This window comes from Erinaceus europaeus, chromosome 7, assembly GCF_950295315.1.
Source record: "Erinaceus europaeus chromosome 7, mEriEur2.1, whole genome shotgun sequence".
NCBI lineage: Eukaryota > Metazoa > Chordata > Mammalia > Eulipotyphla > Erinaceidae > Erinaceus > Erinaceus europaeus.
The window spans coordinates 1,116,778-1,132,235 of record NC_080168.1 but is presented as its reverse complement, the minus strand read 5'-3'; the positions used below and the strand labels follow the sequence as shown (position 1 = coordinate 1,132,235).

The window sequence follows — 15,458 nt, the reverse complement described above, 5'->3', positions numbered from 1 at the left end:
CTGGGGGGCTGGTCTGAGGGGCTGGTCTGGGGGGGCTGGCCTGGGGGGGCTGGCCTGGGGGGGCTGGTCTAGAGGGGCTGGTCTGGGGGGCTGGTCTGAGGGTCTGGTCTGGGGGGGCTGGTTTGGGGGGCTGGTCTGGGGGGGCTGGTCTGGTGGGGCTGATCTGGTGGGCTGGTCTGGGGGGCTGATCTGGGGGGCTGGTCTGGGGGGCTGATCTGGGGGGGCTGATCTGGGGGGCTGTCCCTAGTGAGGCAGGTATTGCCCAGGGTGGCAGGGAAGTGCAGAGCTAGGAAGGCTGGGCCCTGCTAGGGGGAGGGGAAGGGAGAGAAGGGTAGAGAATGGGAGGGGAGGGGAGGGTAGATAAGGGGAGAGGATGGGAGAGGAGAAGAAGGGAGGAAAAGGAGGGGAGAGGAGAGGAGGGAAGGCAGGGGAGGGGGCGTGGGGGAAAAGGCTGACATTGTCTTTAAATGTGTCTGAGTTTTTCTGGACTTTAAAAAAAGTGTTTTATGTGCGTATTTAATTCTGTTTTGTGGCCACTGGGGCTTTGTGCCTACAGGATATGCCCTCCCTGTCTGCACAGAAGCAGAGATGGGAAGAGACGCAGGAGACTCAGCAAAGCGCCACCTCACCCCTCAGGAGCCCGTGGTGTTGGAGGCTTGAACCAGGGTCCTTGGGCGCACAGGAGAGTGCAGATAGGGCTGCCCGCCTCCTGGCACAGTCTCCTCGCTCTCTCTCATTTATTTATTTTTTATCTGTGGCTTAATATTGATTTATAAAATTATGAGATTTACACCGTTCCCACCACCACAGCTCTGTGTCCTGCCCCGTCCCCTCCACTGGAAACCGCAGTGCTTCTCCCGAGCTCACAGATCTGGGCTGACTAGTATTTCTACAACTGTCTAGATTTATATGTATCTGCACATTTCCCCCTCTGCTCCTGCCTTCTCTCCTTCCTCAGTCACACCTCCACCTGCGACTCCTTCCGAGTGTCCTTCCTTTTCCCTCTTCTCTCTCCGGGTCCTGATGGAGTCGGGGCTCAGAGCCCTCTGGGCATCTCCCTGACATTTCTCCCCCTCTGGGAGCCTGGACCCAAATTCTCTATGGGGAGCAGCAGGTGGGAGTTCCGGCTTCTGTCATTGCTTCTCGCTGGATGTGGGCGTTCTCTCTCTCTCTTTTTCTCTCTTTATTTCCTTCATTACTCTTTAAAAATCATATTTATTTGGTGTAGACAATCATAAATCAAGAGGGAAGGGGGAGGTAGAGAGGAAGAGAGACAAGAGACCCCTGCAGCCCTGATTCACCACTCGCAAAGCTTCCCTTTTTCAGGTGGGGACCGGGGCTTGAACCTGAGTCCTTGTGCGCTCAACCAGGTGCACCATCACCTGGCCTCTCCTCTCTCCATTTTAAACGAAGATCCACTTAGTTCGTGAGAGGGAAAAGGAGAGAGAAAGCTCTGCTCAGTGTGGCAGGTGGGGGTGCTGGGGACTGAACTTGCAGCCTCTGGGGCCTGGGGCAGGCCTACAAGCCTGGTTTTCCTCCAGGCAGCCCCACCGGCTTTAGAATGGGATCAACTTTCTGAGCAGATCAGCTCAGCCCTGCCCCTGCGGCCCCAGCAGGAGGCAGGAGAGAGGACAAAAGGCACTGAGATTAGGGCCCAGCAACCTTTGTTCAGAGAGAGCGGCTCACAGACTGAGCTGGCAGCCACAAAGGGGCTCAGACACCCAGTGGCTGCACCCACCTTCCCCGCAGCCAGGGCTCAGGCGCAAGGCCACCGTCCACAGTGAAGCCCGGAGCAGGGCTGGGGGACAGCGCACGGGGAGGGCACCTGCCCCAGGCCCACATAGGGGCTGTGACACGGGGGGGGGGGGGAGCTCTGTCAGAAGTAAAGAATGAGGTGGTGGTCCCCAGCCCAGAGCCCCAGGCTGCCTGTTCTCCGTGCTCCATGTCACCACGGCGACAACAATAGGGTCCGAGGGAGCCTCCTCACCCTGTGCTGTGACCACGTCACTTTATTCCCTGCCATGCGGGGCGGCCTCAAACTCCTGCTCCTCAGGGTCAGGAATGTGGGAGGGGAGCTCCTGTGCATAGCCCAATGGAGAGAACTTCTCTAGACCAGGCCCAGGGCAGGATTCAGAGTGGCACTCAGAGTAGCACCCAGGACAGGCCTTGGGCAGGTCCTGGGTGATTCTAGGCAGAGTCTGGGGAGGGACACCTTTTGTGACCCAGCTGCCCTGGTGGCCCCAGGTGGCTCCCAGACCCAGTACCTTCCTCTCTGGTCCCCAACATGCCCCTCCATCCTCCCCCTGGGCCAGCCCTCTCAGATCTAAGTCAGCCCCGCGGCCACAGGGCATCCTGAGACACAGAGACGCGTGGCACATTCCTGGGACTGACAGGACAGCTCGGAGCCCACTGGGGTGTTTGCATGGTCCCTGTCCTCAGAGAGAATCTTCTAGGTCCCTGTGGGGACCCATATTCACTGGCCTTTTATTTCTCTGAATGCTGGGACCACAGCCTGCGTGGAGCCCACATACCTGTTCTGGAATGCTCCATGCTTCCCAGAGACAGCTCCAATTCCTTGGGGTCACTTACCCCTGCAGGTGGGAGAGGCCTGAGCCCTGGGTCTGGGCTGGGGAGCTGCAGAGGGGCTTTCTCTGTGAGACTCTGATGTCACCACAGCCTGAAGAGAGGTGCTGAGAACTCCCGTAATGGAAGGACTGAGCCTATGTGAGTCTGGTGTTTCCCCATTGTACAATGTTGTCTTTCCCTCTGTTTAATTTAATTTATTTATTTTAACTTTACTTATTTCATATTGGATAGAAACAAAGAGAAATTGAGAGGGGAGAAAGATTCCCCCCTGCAGGTGGGGACCAGGGACCTGAACCTGGGTCCTTGTGCACTGTAGTGTTTGCACTTAACTGTGTATGCACCACTGCCTGACCCTTTTTTCCCCATTTTTTTTATAGGACAGAGAGAAATTGAGAGGGAAAGGACACACACACACACACACACACACACACACACACACACACACGGCAAGAGAGAGAGAGAGACAGACTACAGACCTGCTTTATCACTTGTTGAAGCTTTCCCCCTGCAAGTGGGGAGCTGGGGGCTTGAACCTGGGTCCTTGTGCTTAGTACTATGTGTGCTTAACCGAGTGCAGCACTGCCTGTCCCCCCTTTCAAAAAAAAAAGTTTTCTTCTGGTTTATTTTGTTTCTCTTTTTCTGACTTGTTTCAGTTATTGGTTTGCTTGCTTGAAATCACAGCGGCTTCTGACGCTCTGACGGCCAGGTGCACAGACACAACCCCTGACGCCTGTCTGCAGAGCCCAGGGCATGGGTGGTGGCGCACCTGGTTGAGCGCACACATTACAGTGCACAAGGACCCGGGTTCATGCCTCCGGTCCCCACCTGCAGGGGGAAAGCTTCACGAGTGGTGAAGCAGGGCTGCAGGTGTCTCTCTGTCTCTCTCCCTCGCTATTGCCCCTTCCTTCTTGATTTCTGGCTGTCTCTGTCCCATAGATAAAGGTAAAAACAGTGTCCCCTTCATCTTCTGACCCGTCTCTTCTTCCTCCGACTAACCGTGATCCTGCTTTTCCGGCCTATTTCTTCAGTGGTTCTGTTTCCCTGCCTGCTTTGTAAATAGAATATGGTGGGACTCTGGTTTGTTTGTAAGATTTATGTCTTTCAAAGGGAGGGAGAGAAAGCTACCAGGCAGTGCACAGCTCTGTTGCGTGTGTTGGGGTTCAATCCTGGGCTCCAGCACTGCGCCGTCTCCCTGAGCCTGGGCTCTGGGTGGTGCTCTGGCCGGCAGGCTTGCTGAGCCCCGGCTGCGCTCCTCTGCTCCTGGCCCACGAGGCCGTGTGTGTGACCATGGCCCCAGCTGTCTCCCTCCTCCTGCTCCTTCCCTGCCGTTCCCGTCTGCTGGTCTGTGTTGAGAGTTCTGCAGATCTCTGACCCTGCTTCCCTTTGATCTGCTTCTCTGTTCAGCTCTTTATTATTATTATTATTATTATTTTTAATTTTTTATATTTACTTACTTATTTTCCCTTTTGTTACCCTTGTATTTTATTGTTGTTATAGTTATTGTTGTTATTGATGTAGTTGTTGTTGGATAGGACAGAGAGAAATGGAGACAGAAGGGGAAGAGAGGGGGAGAGAAAGACAGACACCTGCAGACCTGCTTCACCGCCTGTGAAGCGACTCCCCCGCAGGTGGGGAGCCGGGGGCTCCAACCGGGATCCTTAGGCCGGTCCTTGTGCTTTGTGCCATGTGCACTTGACCCACTTTGCTACTGCCCGACCCCCCCTCATTTAGTTTTATCCTGTGTGGACACCAGGCTGCAGCCTCCTCCCGGGTGGATGGAGGATCTGGGGCAGAGAGGAGGCAGCCAGCCGGTCGCATCTCCTGGCCCTTCCCAGCCAGAGGCAGAGACCCTCGCAGGGGGAGCCCCACCGAGTGGGGCTGGAGGGCTGGATGTGAGACACCCATGGGGCCCGTTCCCATAATCCGGCCTTTATGCAGCCACAGATGGGCAGACAGTGCGGCTGTTTCAGGGGGGCTGGGACCTCAGTGCAGCCCCCAACCCCAGCTCCCCCGAGGCTGCAGAGAGCCAGGGGAGAGGGCATGTCCTGGAGACCCAGGCAGGGCTGGCGTCCTCTCAGCCACAGAGGGGTGGCCTGGGCAGTGCAGCTTGGCTGAACACCCCATAGTTCCTTTAGTATTGAGAGAGGGAGAGAGGGGGAGAGAGATGGGGAGAGAGAGAGAGATGGGGAGAGAGAGAGAGAGATGGGGAGAGAGAGGGAGGGGGAGAGAGGGAAAGAGATGGGGAGAGAGAGGGAGAAAGAGAGAGGGAGAGGGAGGGAGAGAGAGAAAGAGAGGGGAGAGAGGGAGGGGGGAGAGAGAGGGAAAGAGGGGGGAGAGAGGGAGAAAGAGAGGGAGAGAGGGAAAGAGAGAGAAAGAGAGGGGGAGAGAGAGGGGGGAGAGAGGAGATAGAGAAGGAGATAGAGAGAAGGAGAGAGAAAGAGAGAGATGGAGAGGGAGAGGGAGAGGGAGAGGGAGAGAGAGAGGGAGAGGGAGAGAGAGAGAGAGAGGGAGAGAGAGAGGGAGAGAGAGAGGGAGAGGGAGAGAGAGAGAGAGAGGGAGAGAGAGAGGGAGAGGGAGAGGAAGAGAGAGAGAGAGAGGAAGTATGTTGGGGGGGACCAGCCTGTCCCTTTCCAGGGCTTTACTTCTGCGAGGTCTGCGCTGAACCACTCAGCCGCCTCCTAGGAGGACCCCCAGAACTTCATTTCCCCCCGTGCCTGCACCCTCCTGCCTCCCACAGACGCCCAGCAGCGTCCTCAGACACAGTTCTCTGGCCTCTGTGCTTGTCCTGCGATTCCGAGTCTCAGTCTCTGGGCCCCACGCAGGAGTGAGACCTTCTTGTTATCTAGCTCACCACCTCAGTCCCTCCTGGTGGACACCAGGCCGCAGCCTAAAGCTCCTAAATCACACAGTATCATCTCTTTGGTGGCAGAGTGGCCTCCACTGACCAGACTCATGGCTCCGGGGTGTCCAGAGGCGTCACCCCGGTCCCCATGACCCTCCTCACGCACCCAGCGAGGGTCCCCTGCCCTCGAGGACGGAGTGGGGCTGGCTCAGGGACGTGCCGTCAGGAGGGCCAGGACAGGCCCTGGACGCTCTAGGCGGCTGCCCTGGCCCCAGCCAGCAGCCACCCACCCTCGCAAGCCTGCCCAGGCTGGACGGAGGGTGAATTCTGGGCCAAGGGCGCCCCCTGGAGCTGTTCCAGGGAGAAGCTGCCAACGGAGGGGCTGGGACACGGAACTCTGGTGGTTGGGAACTGTGTGGAATCCTACCCCTCTTATGCCACAATCTTGTCGGTCATTATTAAATCACTAATAAAAAATAAAAAAAAGGGAGTCGGGCGGTAGCACAGCGGGTTAAGTGCAGGTGGCGCAAAGCACAAGGACAGGCGTAAGGATCCCGGTTCGAGTCCCCGGCTCCCCACCTGCAGGGGATTTGCTTCACAGGTGGTGAAGCAGGTCTGCAGGTGTCTGTCTTTCTCTCCCCCTCTCTGTCTTCCCCTCCTCTCTCCATTTCTCTCTGTCCTATCCAACATCGACGACATCAATAAAAACAAAAACTACAACAACAACAAAAGGACAAAAGGAAAAATAAATAAAAATTAAAAAAATAAAAGCTCCACCAAACCCAGACCTGGAAGTGGTGTGTCGCCGCTGGGAGACTCCCAGACCGGCTCTAGCCGACCCCGAGTTGGGTCTTGTGGTCCCGGGAGTCTCGTTCAGCCCCTTGCTGGAGCCACACGTGTCTATACTCACCTGGACTGGTGCGCTCCAGTTTAAGCTGTTGGACCTTCAGGTGATGGTCATCTGTAGTTGACAGGGGGGGAGCAAAATGTAGATGCGTCCACAGCTCTGCCTCCGAAGGCCTGAGCAACACAGCGTGTAACAGCCAGGACCTGGAGGCAACCCGGGTGCCAGCAACAGATGGCAGCTGAGGGCGCTGTGGTCTAGACACCGTGGAATACGACTCAGCTGTTAACAATGGTGAGGTCACCTGCTTCCCCTCCTCTTGGACGGAGCCCGAAGGAATCCTGGGAAGTGAGATCAGCCAGAAAGAGAAGGGTGAAGACGGGATGCTCTCAGTCATGGACAGAAGCGGAGAAACCAGAACAGAAGGGGAAACATCAAGCAGAACGTGGGCTGGGCCTGGTGTGTTGCCCCAAAGTAAAGGGCTCTGGGCGGGGGTGGGGGGAGGGCTTCAGGTCCTGGTGCTGATGGTGAGGAGGCCCTGGGCTGGGGGGAGAGTGTCTGCAGAAAACTGAGATTTGACACATAGACCACCAACTGCATTTACTGTAAACCATTAAAAATAGAAATAAGCAGACACACTGAATTCACTGAGAAGAAATAAACAGCCCACAGGAACCACGGGTGGACTGTGCAGTCGTGGAACCCTGGTGAATCACTGGTACAAAAATAAGACAATAGGGAGTCGGGGTGTAGCGCAGCGGGTTAAGCGCACGTGGCACGAAGTGCCAGGACCAGCATAAGGATCCCGGTTCGAGCCCCCGGCTCCCCACCTGCAGGGGAGTCGCTTCACAGGCGGTGAAGCAGGTCTGCAGGTGTCTGTCTTTCTCTCCCCCTCTCTGTCTTCCCCTCCTCTCTCCATTTCTCTCTGTCCTACCCAACAACAAAGACAGCAATAACAACAACATAATAACTACAACAACAATAAAAACCAAGGGCAATAAAATGGAAAATAAATAAATAAATGTAAAAAAATAAGACAATAAATCAGATACGGTGTACCATCAGGAGTGTGGACTGGGGGGGGGGGTTTAGGGGCCTGAGAGGGCCACAGGTGAAGTGGACGGAGGTGGCAGAAGCCTGCTCTGTCCCAGGACACCAAACCCTCACGGAGCCTCGGGCTGGAGATGGGAGCGGCCGGCACAGGGAACCACCAGCGGGGACCAGGGACACCGGCAGAGTGAACGGTGCCGGGCTGGGGGCCCGGGGTCAGCGAGTGAGACCCCCTTCCCCACTGAAGCGACAGGCACATCCTGGGGGTCACAGGCAGGCTAGCCCGAGGGGCCCTGGCAGAAGCCCCAGCCCCACTGTATGAGCATGTAGGCGTTTCCAGAAGCATCGAGGTGCCGGGAGAGGGCGCAGGTGTGTGCGGACAGGGTGGGCCTTTGGCTGGGCAGCAGGCCTGGGCTCCACCACCGCCCGCGGCCGGACCACACGCGCAGTTCCCAGGCCAGCCAGCAGGCGTCGCCCGAGACCGCCGGAGGAGAGCTTCCCTGGGCTGGGCAGGGCTGGGCAGGGCAGGGCAGGGGCAGGGCTGGCAGGGCTGGGCAGGGCATGGCAGGGCAGGGCATGGCAGGGCTGGCAGGGAAGGGTAGGGCTGGGCAGGGCAGGGCTAGCAGGGCTGGGCTGGCAGGGCTGGTCAGGGAAGGGCAGGGCTGGCAGGGCAGGGCAGGGCAGGGCTGGCAGGGCAGGGCAGGGCTGTCAGGGTAGGGCTGTCAGGGCTGTCAGGGCTGGGCAGGGCAGGGCTTACAGGGCAGGGCAGGGCAGGGCAGGTCAGGGCTGGCAGGGCAGGGCTGGCAGGGCAGGGCTGGCAGGGCAGGGCAGGGGTGGGCAGGGATGGGGCTGAGGATGCCCTGTGCCCCCACCCTGCGCTGCTCTGGGACCTGGGATGGGCCTTTGTTTGAGTTCCCGACTGCACCAGAGCCTGTCCTGTCTCCAAGCAGCGGTGTCGACAGAGGGAGCTGGGGACACACCAGGGGAGCAGGGACAGTCAGGGGCAGGGACATTAGCTGTCTGTGTTCATGGTGGTCACCGGGCTTGGGGCGCAGAGTGCAGGGACCGGCGTGAGGATCCCGGTTCTAGCCCCTGGCTCCCCACCTGCAGGGGAGTCGCTTCACAGGCGGTGAAGCAGGTCTGCAGGTGTCTGTCTTTCTCTCCCCCTCTCTGTCTTCCCCTCCTCTCTCCACTTCTCTCTGTCCTATCTAACAATGACATCAATAACAACAACGATAACTACAACAATAAAAAACAAAAAGGAAATGAATAAATATTAAAAATAATAACTACAACAATAAAACAACAAGGGCAACAAAGAGATAAATAAATAAATATATTTTTTGGATTTTTTTCTATTTTCTTTCTTATTTCCTTTTGTTGCTCTTGTTGTTTTATTGTTGTAGTTATTATTGATGTTGTTTTTGTTGGATAGGAGATATTATCTACGTAAGGGAAGAAAGAGAGTCTGCGGGTGTCACTGCAGGACCAGTAAACGCTGCACAGAGATACTATCTGACCTAAAGAACGCAGCACTGGTGGCACAGGCGGTTTTAGATAACAATCGGTAATTTGTGTGTGTTAAACAATTGTGCTACTCATGCTCCTTTGAAGAGAAGACCAAACTGTCTCTTACAACCTGTAAAGTGGGAACGTGAACACAGAGGATGCCCACTGTGGGAGGATTGTGGGTAAAGTGACCACACCTGGCACTTCCAGCTGGCCCAGGTGTAAGGGTTTCAGAGAAGGGGGTTTACACGCGGAGAGGCATTCTGGGGACGTGTGCAGGACCCTCGGGGACCTACCCCGAGCTTTCTCTTCTAATTCCACGTGTGCAGGAATCCTACCCTGTAACCTCATAATGAAAGACCTCAAAATCACACACCTGTCATGCCTGCTCCCTTGGGATTCTTTCAAGAGAATTTCTAGCTGGACCTGCAGGGAGGGAACTTAGCCTCTGGCCTCCTCCTCCAAGGCTGCTCCCCAGCTCCCCCCGTGGGGTCTGGACTGACTCCTCCATGGAGGAATCATGGAGAGAAACAGTCATGTTTCAGGGAGGAGTATTGGTTGGGAGCAAGTAAGGACAGAAAAGGAGAAGAAAGTACAAGTCATGTGGGGGGGGGGCAGGCGTGGCGCACCTGGTTGACAGCACACATATTACAGCACACAAGGACCCAGGTTCAAGTCCCTGGCCCCCACCGGTGGGGTTGGGGTGGGGAGCTTCATGAGTGGTAAAGCAGGGCTGCAGGTGTCTCTCTGTCTCTCTCTCTATTTCCCCCTCCCCTCTCAATTTTTTATGTCTCTGTCCAATAATAAATGAATAAAAACATTAAAGAGAGAGAAACTCCAGCCTCCTGGTCTCCTCAGCTTTCTAGTCCCTTCTGGGGAAGGCAGGACCCTCAGGGAGAGAGAGAGAGAGAGAGACCCCAGCCCCTTGTCCCCCAGCTCTCTGGTCCCTTCTGGGGAAGGCAGGGCCCTCAGGGGACGGAGAGAGAGAGAGAGAGAGACCCCAACCCCTTGTCCCCCAGCTCTCTGGTCCCTTCTGGGGAAGGCAGGGCCCTCAGGGGATGGAGAGAGAGAGAGAGAGATAGAGAGAGAGAGAGAGAGAGCCCAGCCCCTGGTCCCCCAGCTCTCTGGTCCCTTCTGAGCAAGGAAGGATCCTCAAGGGATGGAGAGAGAGAGAGAGAGAGAGAGACCCCAGCCCCTGGTCCCCCAGCTCTCTGGTCCCTTCTGGGGAAGGCAGGGCCCTCAGGGGATGGAGAGAGAGAGAGAGAGAGAGAGAGAGAGAGAGAGACCCCAGCCCCTGGTCCCTCAGCTCTCTGGTCCCTTCTGAGCAAGGAAGGACCCTCAAGAGATGGAGAGAGAGAGAGAGAGAGAGAGAGAGAGAGACCCCAGCCCCTGGTCCCTCAGCTCTCTGGCCCCTTCTGAGCAAGGAAGGACCCTCAAGAGATGGAGAGAGAGAGAGAGAGAGAGAGAGAGAGAGAGAGAGAGACCCCAGCCCCTGGTCCCTCAGCTCTCTGGCCCCTTCTGGGGAAGGCAGGACCCTCAGGGATGAGCTCCAGCCTCTGTCTCCAGGGTCCCCTCTGCCTCCATCTGCAGGTTGTGGCCTTTGCAGTCAGGGAGGGAGGGAGCCGGGGCAGGACGTGCAGACACACTGGGCTTCTGGGCCTGACCTGGCTGCTGGGGGGGCGGGGGGTGCCGGGAGAAGGGGGAGGGTGCAGGGAGGAGGGGGAGTGCAGGGAGAGGGGGAGGGTGCAGGGGAGGGTGCTGCTCTCCCTAAGGTGCCCTCCAGCAGGTGGGACCCAGAACCTCAGTGATGTCCCCAGGAAGCCAGGCTGTGGGGTGAGTGGGCTCTGGAGCAGAATCTTGGGGGGCTCTCACACAGCCTGCGTCTGTCTCAGGGCCTGGGGGCAGGGGCTCTGCTCCCACTGTGGCCCCAACCCCCAGCCCCACAGCCCCCGGGCCCCCAGGGATTGTGACAGGAAGGCAGAGTACCAGGCCTGTCTCTGACTTGGTGGGGTGGTGGGAGCATGGCCCCCCCTGCTGAGGGACGCGGGCTGGGAGGAGAGTCCTGTCACAGGCGTATGAGTGACACTGGTAGGCCTGGGGGGTGGCCATGGCCGCTCTGGGCCTCCTCTGCCCGAGGCTCCAACTTCCAGACTCGCAGCATTGGAGCCAGAGCTGAGCAGGGCTCCCACCGGAATAGACAAACCCCACCTGAGGGCCGGGAGGTGGCGCACCTGGTTAAGCGCTCACATTACAGTGCACAAGGACCCGGGGTTCAAGCCCTTAGCCCCCACCTCAGGGAGGAAGCTTCACCAGTGGAGGAACAGGGCAGCAGGTGTCTCTGTCTCTGACCCTCTCCGTCTCCCCCTCCACTTTTAATTTCTGTCTTTATCCAATAATAAATAAATAAATAAAATATTAAAAAACCAAAAACGACCAGTGTGTGTGTGGTGGTGGGGGGGGGCTGCTGGGCAGAGGGGAGGAGAAGCAGCCTCCAGGTGGGGCGGCCCTGCAGGCAACGCCCGCCACACGCAGGTGCAGGCACACAGAGTTTGTTGGCTCCTGACCCAGGGTCAGCTCCGCCATGGTCTCTGGGTCCTGGATTCTGGCTGCATTTCTACTTAATGGTAAAAGCAGTCCACAGAGAAAGGCTGGGCAGAGATTCGCAGCGAGTGTCTGCGGGGCGAGCCGGGCAGGGGCGGTGGCGGCCTGAGGGCCCTCAGGGGATAAGCTTGGTGCCTGTATGTGTCCTGAGGGCCTGGTACAGATATTTGCATTTGCTCTTACTCATTATTATCATCTTCTATTTTTTTTTATCGCCTCCAGGGTTATTGGAGGGCTCTCTGTCCCAGAGTGTCCCCAGGCTGGCTCTCAATGTCCCCTCTGTGTGCTGGGAGAGGAAGCAGCTCCCTGAGACCCCACCCCTGCAGCCTTGAGTCCAGGCCCCGGAGAGGAAAAGGGGGGGATGCTTCCTCCCAGTCTGACCTGGCCCGGATTTGGGATTCAGGATCCAGGATTCAAGAAGGCAGAGTGGGCGGGTCTGCCACCCGCAGGCAGGCCGGGATGAAATATTCATTTTGACACCCTGGGGTGGTGTCTGGCCAGGCCCCAGCCCCAGGGCCTTTATAAAGAGCAGCTGGGTGCAGGTGCAGAGCCCACAGCCTGAGGCCGGGGACAGAGGACCAGGTGACCTTGGAGGGCTGGGGGGTGCCCTTGGGGTTCTGGGGGGGAGAGGGGAAGGGTCAGAGTTAAGACAGAGAGAGCTGGGGGCATGTCTTCCCCATAGGGTGAGGGGACCCCCCACCCCACCCCAGCTATTTGTCTGTGGCCAGCTCTGCTTTCTTGGGATTGGCGGGGGCTAGGCCGCGGGACGGGGGTCTCACTCTCTCTGGACCCACCTGCAGGGAGACCTGAGTGTGAACACCCACCACACCCCGCAGACACCTGGCAAGATGGGGACCCACCTGGTGCTGGGACTGACCGTCTGCATCTTACTGGGGCCTCTTGTGGGTGAGGGCTGCCCCGTCCCCCCCACCCCCGGTCCCCTCTGCACCCCCTGACCCCCATCTTGAAGCTGCTGTGTGTGGGGGGGGGCTGCCGGTCTCTGATGGATCTTTTCCCTTTGCAGGCTCCATGCCCCTGCAGGAGGAAGGTATGTGCCCCTCACTCATTTGTCCACATTCTAATGTCGGGGGGGGGTGGATAGGGGCTGGGTGCACCCCTCCAGAAGGTGAAGCCAGAGCCCTGAGTCACGTTACCACCCCCCTCCGGAGCCCTGCCTTCCAGCTGCACGGGGCCACCAGGCAGGAAGGACCCTCTGAGCCCCTGAGTCCCTCAGGCTGGACATGTTCCCGCCCCCGGGGGGCTGGGGGCTGCTCTGCGGGGTGTCCCCGTGCCCCTGGACTCTCTAACTGGTGACCGTGACAGGGATCCGGCTGCCCTCTCCTAAGCCTCTCACCCCCAGCCTCAGACCAGGAGTCCCCCGAGGGTTAGGCCACACTGCCCCTCACTGCTCCTCGGGGTCACCCAACCTCAGGGTGCTCTTCAGGGTGTCCCAGAAGGTACCCGTCTCTGCGGTGGCCTCCGGGGGCCCTGATGTTGCCCAGGGAAAGTGGGGGCACCCCGGGGGCCAAGGGGACAGTGCAGGGGACATGGAGGGCATCCTTCACGGGCCCAGGGGACAGCCAGGTCACATGCGGTGCCCGCACCCGTCCCTGTCCACCCAGAGCCCTACGCGGAGCCGCCGGCCCTGCCCTACTGGCCTTTCTCCACCTCCGACTTCTGGAACTACGTGCTGGAGCTGCAGGCCCAGGGCGCCTACCCCCAGCTGGAGGACCTGGCTCGCACCTTCTTTGCCCACTTCCCGCTGGGGGCCACCCTGGGCTTCCATGTCCCCTACCAGGAGGACTGAGGGGCCAGGCTGCCCAGCTGCGGGGTGTAGGGGCCTCTCCCCAATAAACAACAAACTATCCATCTTGTCTTTATATTTCTTTTTTTTTGTATGACTTTATTGTTGGACAGGACAGTGAAATTGGGGGGGGGGGCAGGAGACAAGAGGGAGAGATAGAGAGACAGAGAGACCCCTGCTCCACCACTTGTGAAGCTCCCCCTGCAGGTGAGGATCTGGGGCTCGAACCCTGGTCCTTGTGCATCATAACGTGAGTGCCTTACTGGGTGCACCGACACCCACCCCCCGTCTGTCCGTCTTTCCAGCAGCTGACCTCCGCCATCCCATGTGACATTTCTGGCGACTGCCCACGGTGTCACTGTGTCCCCCTGTGGTCTGACCGCCCAGCCACCCAAGGAGCCCAGGTGGGGAGACGGAGGCAGAGTCCAGGCTCAGCAAGGGACCCTTGGGCACCACCTGGACACTGACCAGTGGTCACCCCGCCTGGGGCGCCAGGTGGCGGCTCCCGCAGTCTGTCCTGGTTTCTTCAGAGACCTCTGCCTCCCACCCTGTGTCCTCAGCCTCCTACACCCAACATTCACCATGGAAGCCACCAGCCATGTGTGTACCCCTGCCACTGTCCCCGAAAGGCTGGGGGGGTCACTCTGATGTCGTGGGGGGTCACACTGATGTCCTGGGGGTCACTCTGATGTCCTGGGAGTCACTCTGATGTCCTGGGGGGTCACTCTGATGTCCTGGGGGGTCACTCTGATGTCCTGGGGGGGTCACACTGATGCCCTGGGGGTCACACTGATGTCCTGGGGGTCACTCTGATGTCCTGGGGGGTCACACTGATGTCCTGGGGGGTCACTCTGATGATGGGGGGGCCACACTGATGTCCTGGGGGGTCACTCTGATGTCCTGGGGGGTCACACTGATGTCCTGGGGGCCACACTGATGCCCTGGGGGGTCACACTGATGTCCTGGGGGGTCACACTGATGTCCTGGGGGTCACTCTGATGTCCTGGGGGGTCACACTGATGCCCTGGGGGTCACACTGATGTCCTGGGGGTCACACTGATGTCCTGGGGGGTCACACTGATGTCCTGGGGGGGTCACTCTGATGATGGGGGGGCCACACTGATGCCCTGGGGGGTCACTCTGATGTCCTGGGGAGTCACACTGATGTCCTGGGGGCCACACTGATGCCCTGGGGGGCCACACTGATGTCCTGGGGGCCACACTGATGTCCTGGGGGGTCACACTGATGTCCTGGGGGGTCACACTGATGCCCTGGGGGGTCACACTGATGTCCTGGGGGGTCACTCTGATGATGGGGGGTCACTCTGATGATGGGGGGGTCACTCTGATGATGGGGGGTCACTCTGATGATGGGGGTCACTCTGATGTCCTGGGGGTCACTCTGATGATGGGGGGTCACTCTGATGTCCTGGGGGGTCACTCTGATGACGGGGGGTCACTCTGATGATGGGGGGTCACTCTGATGATGGGGGGTCACTCTGATGTCCTGGGGGGTCACTCTGATGATGGAGGGTCACTCTGATGTCCTGGGGGGTCACTCTGATGACGGGGGGGTCACTCTGATGACGGGGGTCACTCTGATGATGGGGGGTCACTCTGATGACGGGGGGTCACTCTGATGATGGGGGGTCACTCTGATGACGGGAGGTCACTCTGATGTCCTGGGGGGTCACTCTGATGACGGGGGTCACTCTGATGACGGGGGTCACTCTGATGTCCTGGGGGTCACTCTGATGACGGGGGTCACTCTGATGTCCTGGGGGGGTCACTCTGATGACGGGGGTCACTCTGATGACGGGGGTCACTCTGATGTCCTGGGGGTCACTCTGATGACGGGGGGTCACTCTGATGTCCTGGGGGGTCACTCTGATGACGGGGGTCACTCTGATGACGGGGGTCACTCTGATGTCCTGGGGGTCACACCCTGGTAGTCTGTGGGCGTCTTGCTGAGCTCTGGCCTGCACTCCCGCTGCCCACCAGGCTCCTCCCGTGGCCACCCGGCATCTGCAGACACGTCCAGGGCGCGGGCGGGAACGGCCGGAGTTCCTGGGGGTTCCCTTCCCATCTCTTGAGACAGAAAGGGGCAGTGACAGCAGGCAGGGCCAAGACCAGGGACTGGGCCAGGGGTCCGGGACCAGGAGGACAGGACAGAACCAGGGGGGTTAGGAGAGACAGGTCCAGGGCCATCCCGTCCGTCCAGA

General features: G+C 58.8%; 2 protein-coding genes across 3 annotated transcripts in view; one reads left to right on the top strand and one right to left on the bottom strand.

Annotated features, from left to right (window-relative positions):
• The window catches only part of ASB1 (ankyrin repeat and SOCS box containing 1), a 491,590-nt gene that overhangs the window by 1,087 nt on the left and 475,045 nt on the right, over nucleotides 1–15,458 (bottom strand). The window lies entirely within an intron of this gene.
• On the top strand, nucleotides 11,794–13,296 carry OTOS (otospiralin). Of its 2 annotated transcripts, none has more exons than XM_007531972.3 (4): nucleotides 11,794–12,014; nucleotides 12,269–12,338; nucleotides 12,457–12,480; nucleotides 13,055–13,296. In XM_007531972.3, the coding sequence occupies exons 2-4, from the start codon at nucleotides 12,281–12,283 to the stop codon at nucleotides 13,237–13,239; spliced, it is 267 nt and encodes an 88-aa protein (XP_007532034.1). In that variant the 5' UTR covers nucleotides 11,794–12,014; nucleotides 12,269–12,280; the 3' UTR covers nucleotides 13,240–13,296. The 2 variants fall into 2 exon arrangements, with proteins under 2 accessions (XP_007532034.1, XP_016047569.1); XM_016192083.2 differs by having other exon boundaries at nucleotides 12,233–12,338.

Bases quoted from the DNA above. Each gene is read 5' to 3' on its own strand.
- OTOS (XM_007531972.3), top strand. From the start codon at position 12,281: ATGGGGACCCACCTGGTGCTGGGACTGACCGTCTGCATCTTACTGGGG. The intron at 12,339-12,456 runs GTGAGGGCTGCC...TTCCCTTTGCAG, and splicing joins CTTACTGGGGCCTCTTGTGG to GCTCCATGCCCCTGCAGGAG. The intron at 12,481-13,054 runs GTATGTGCCCCT...CTGTCCACCCAG, and splicing joins CATGCCCCTGCAGGAGGAAG to AGCCCTACGCGGAGCCGCCG.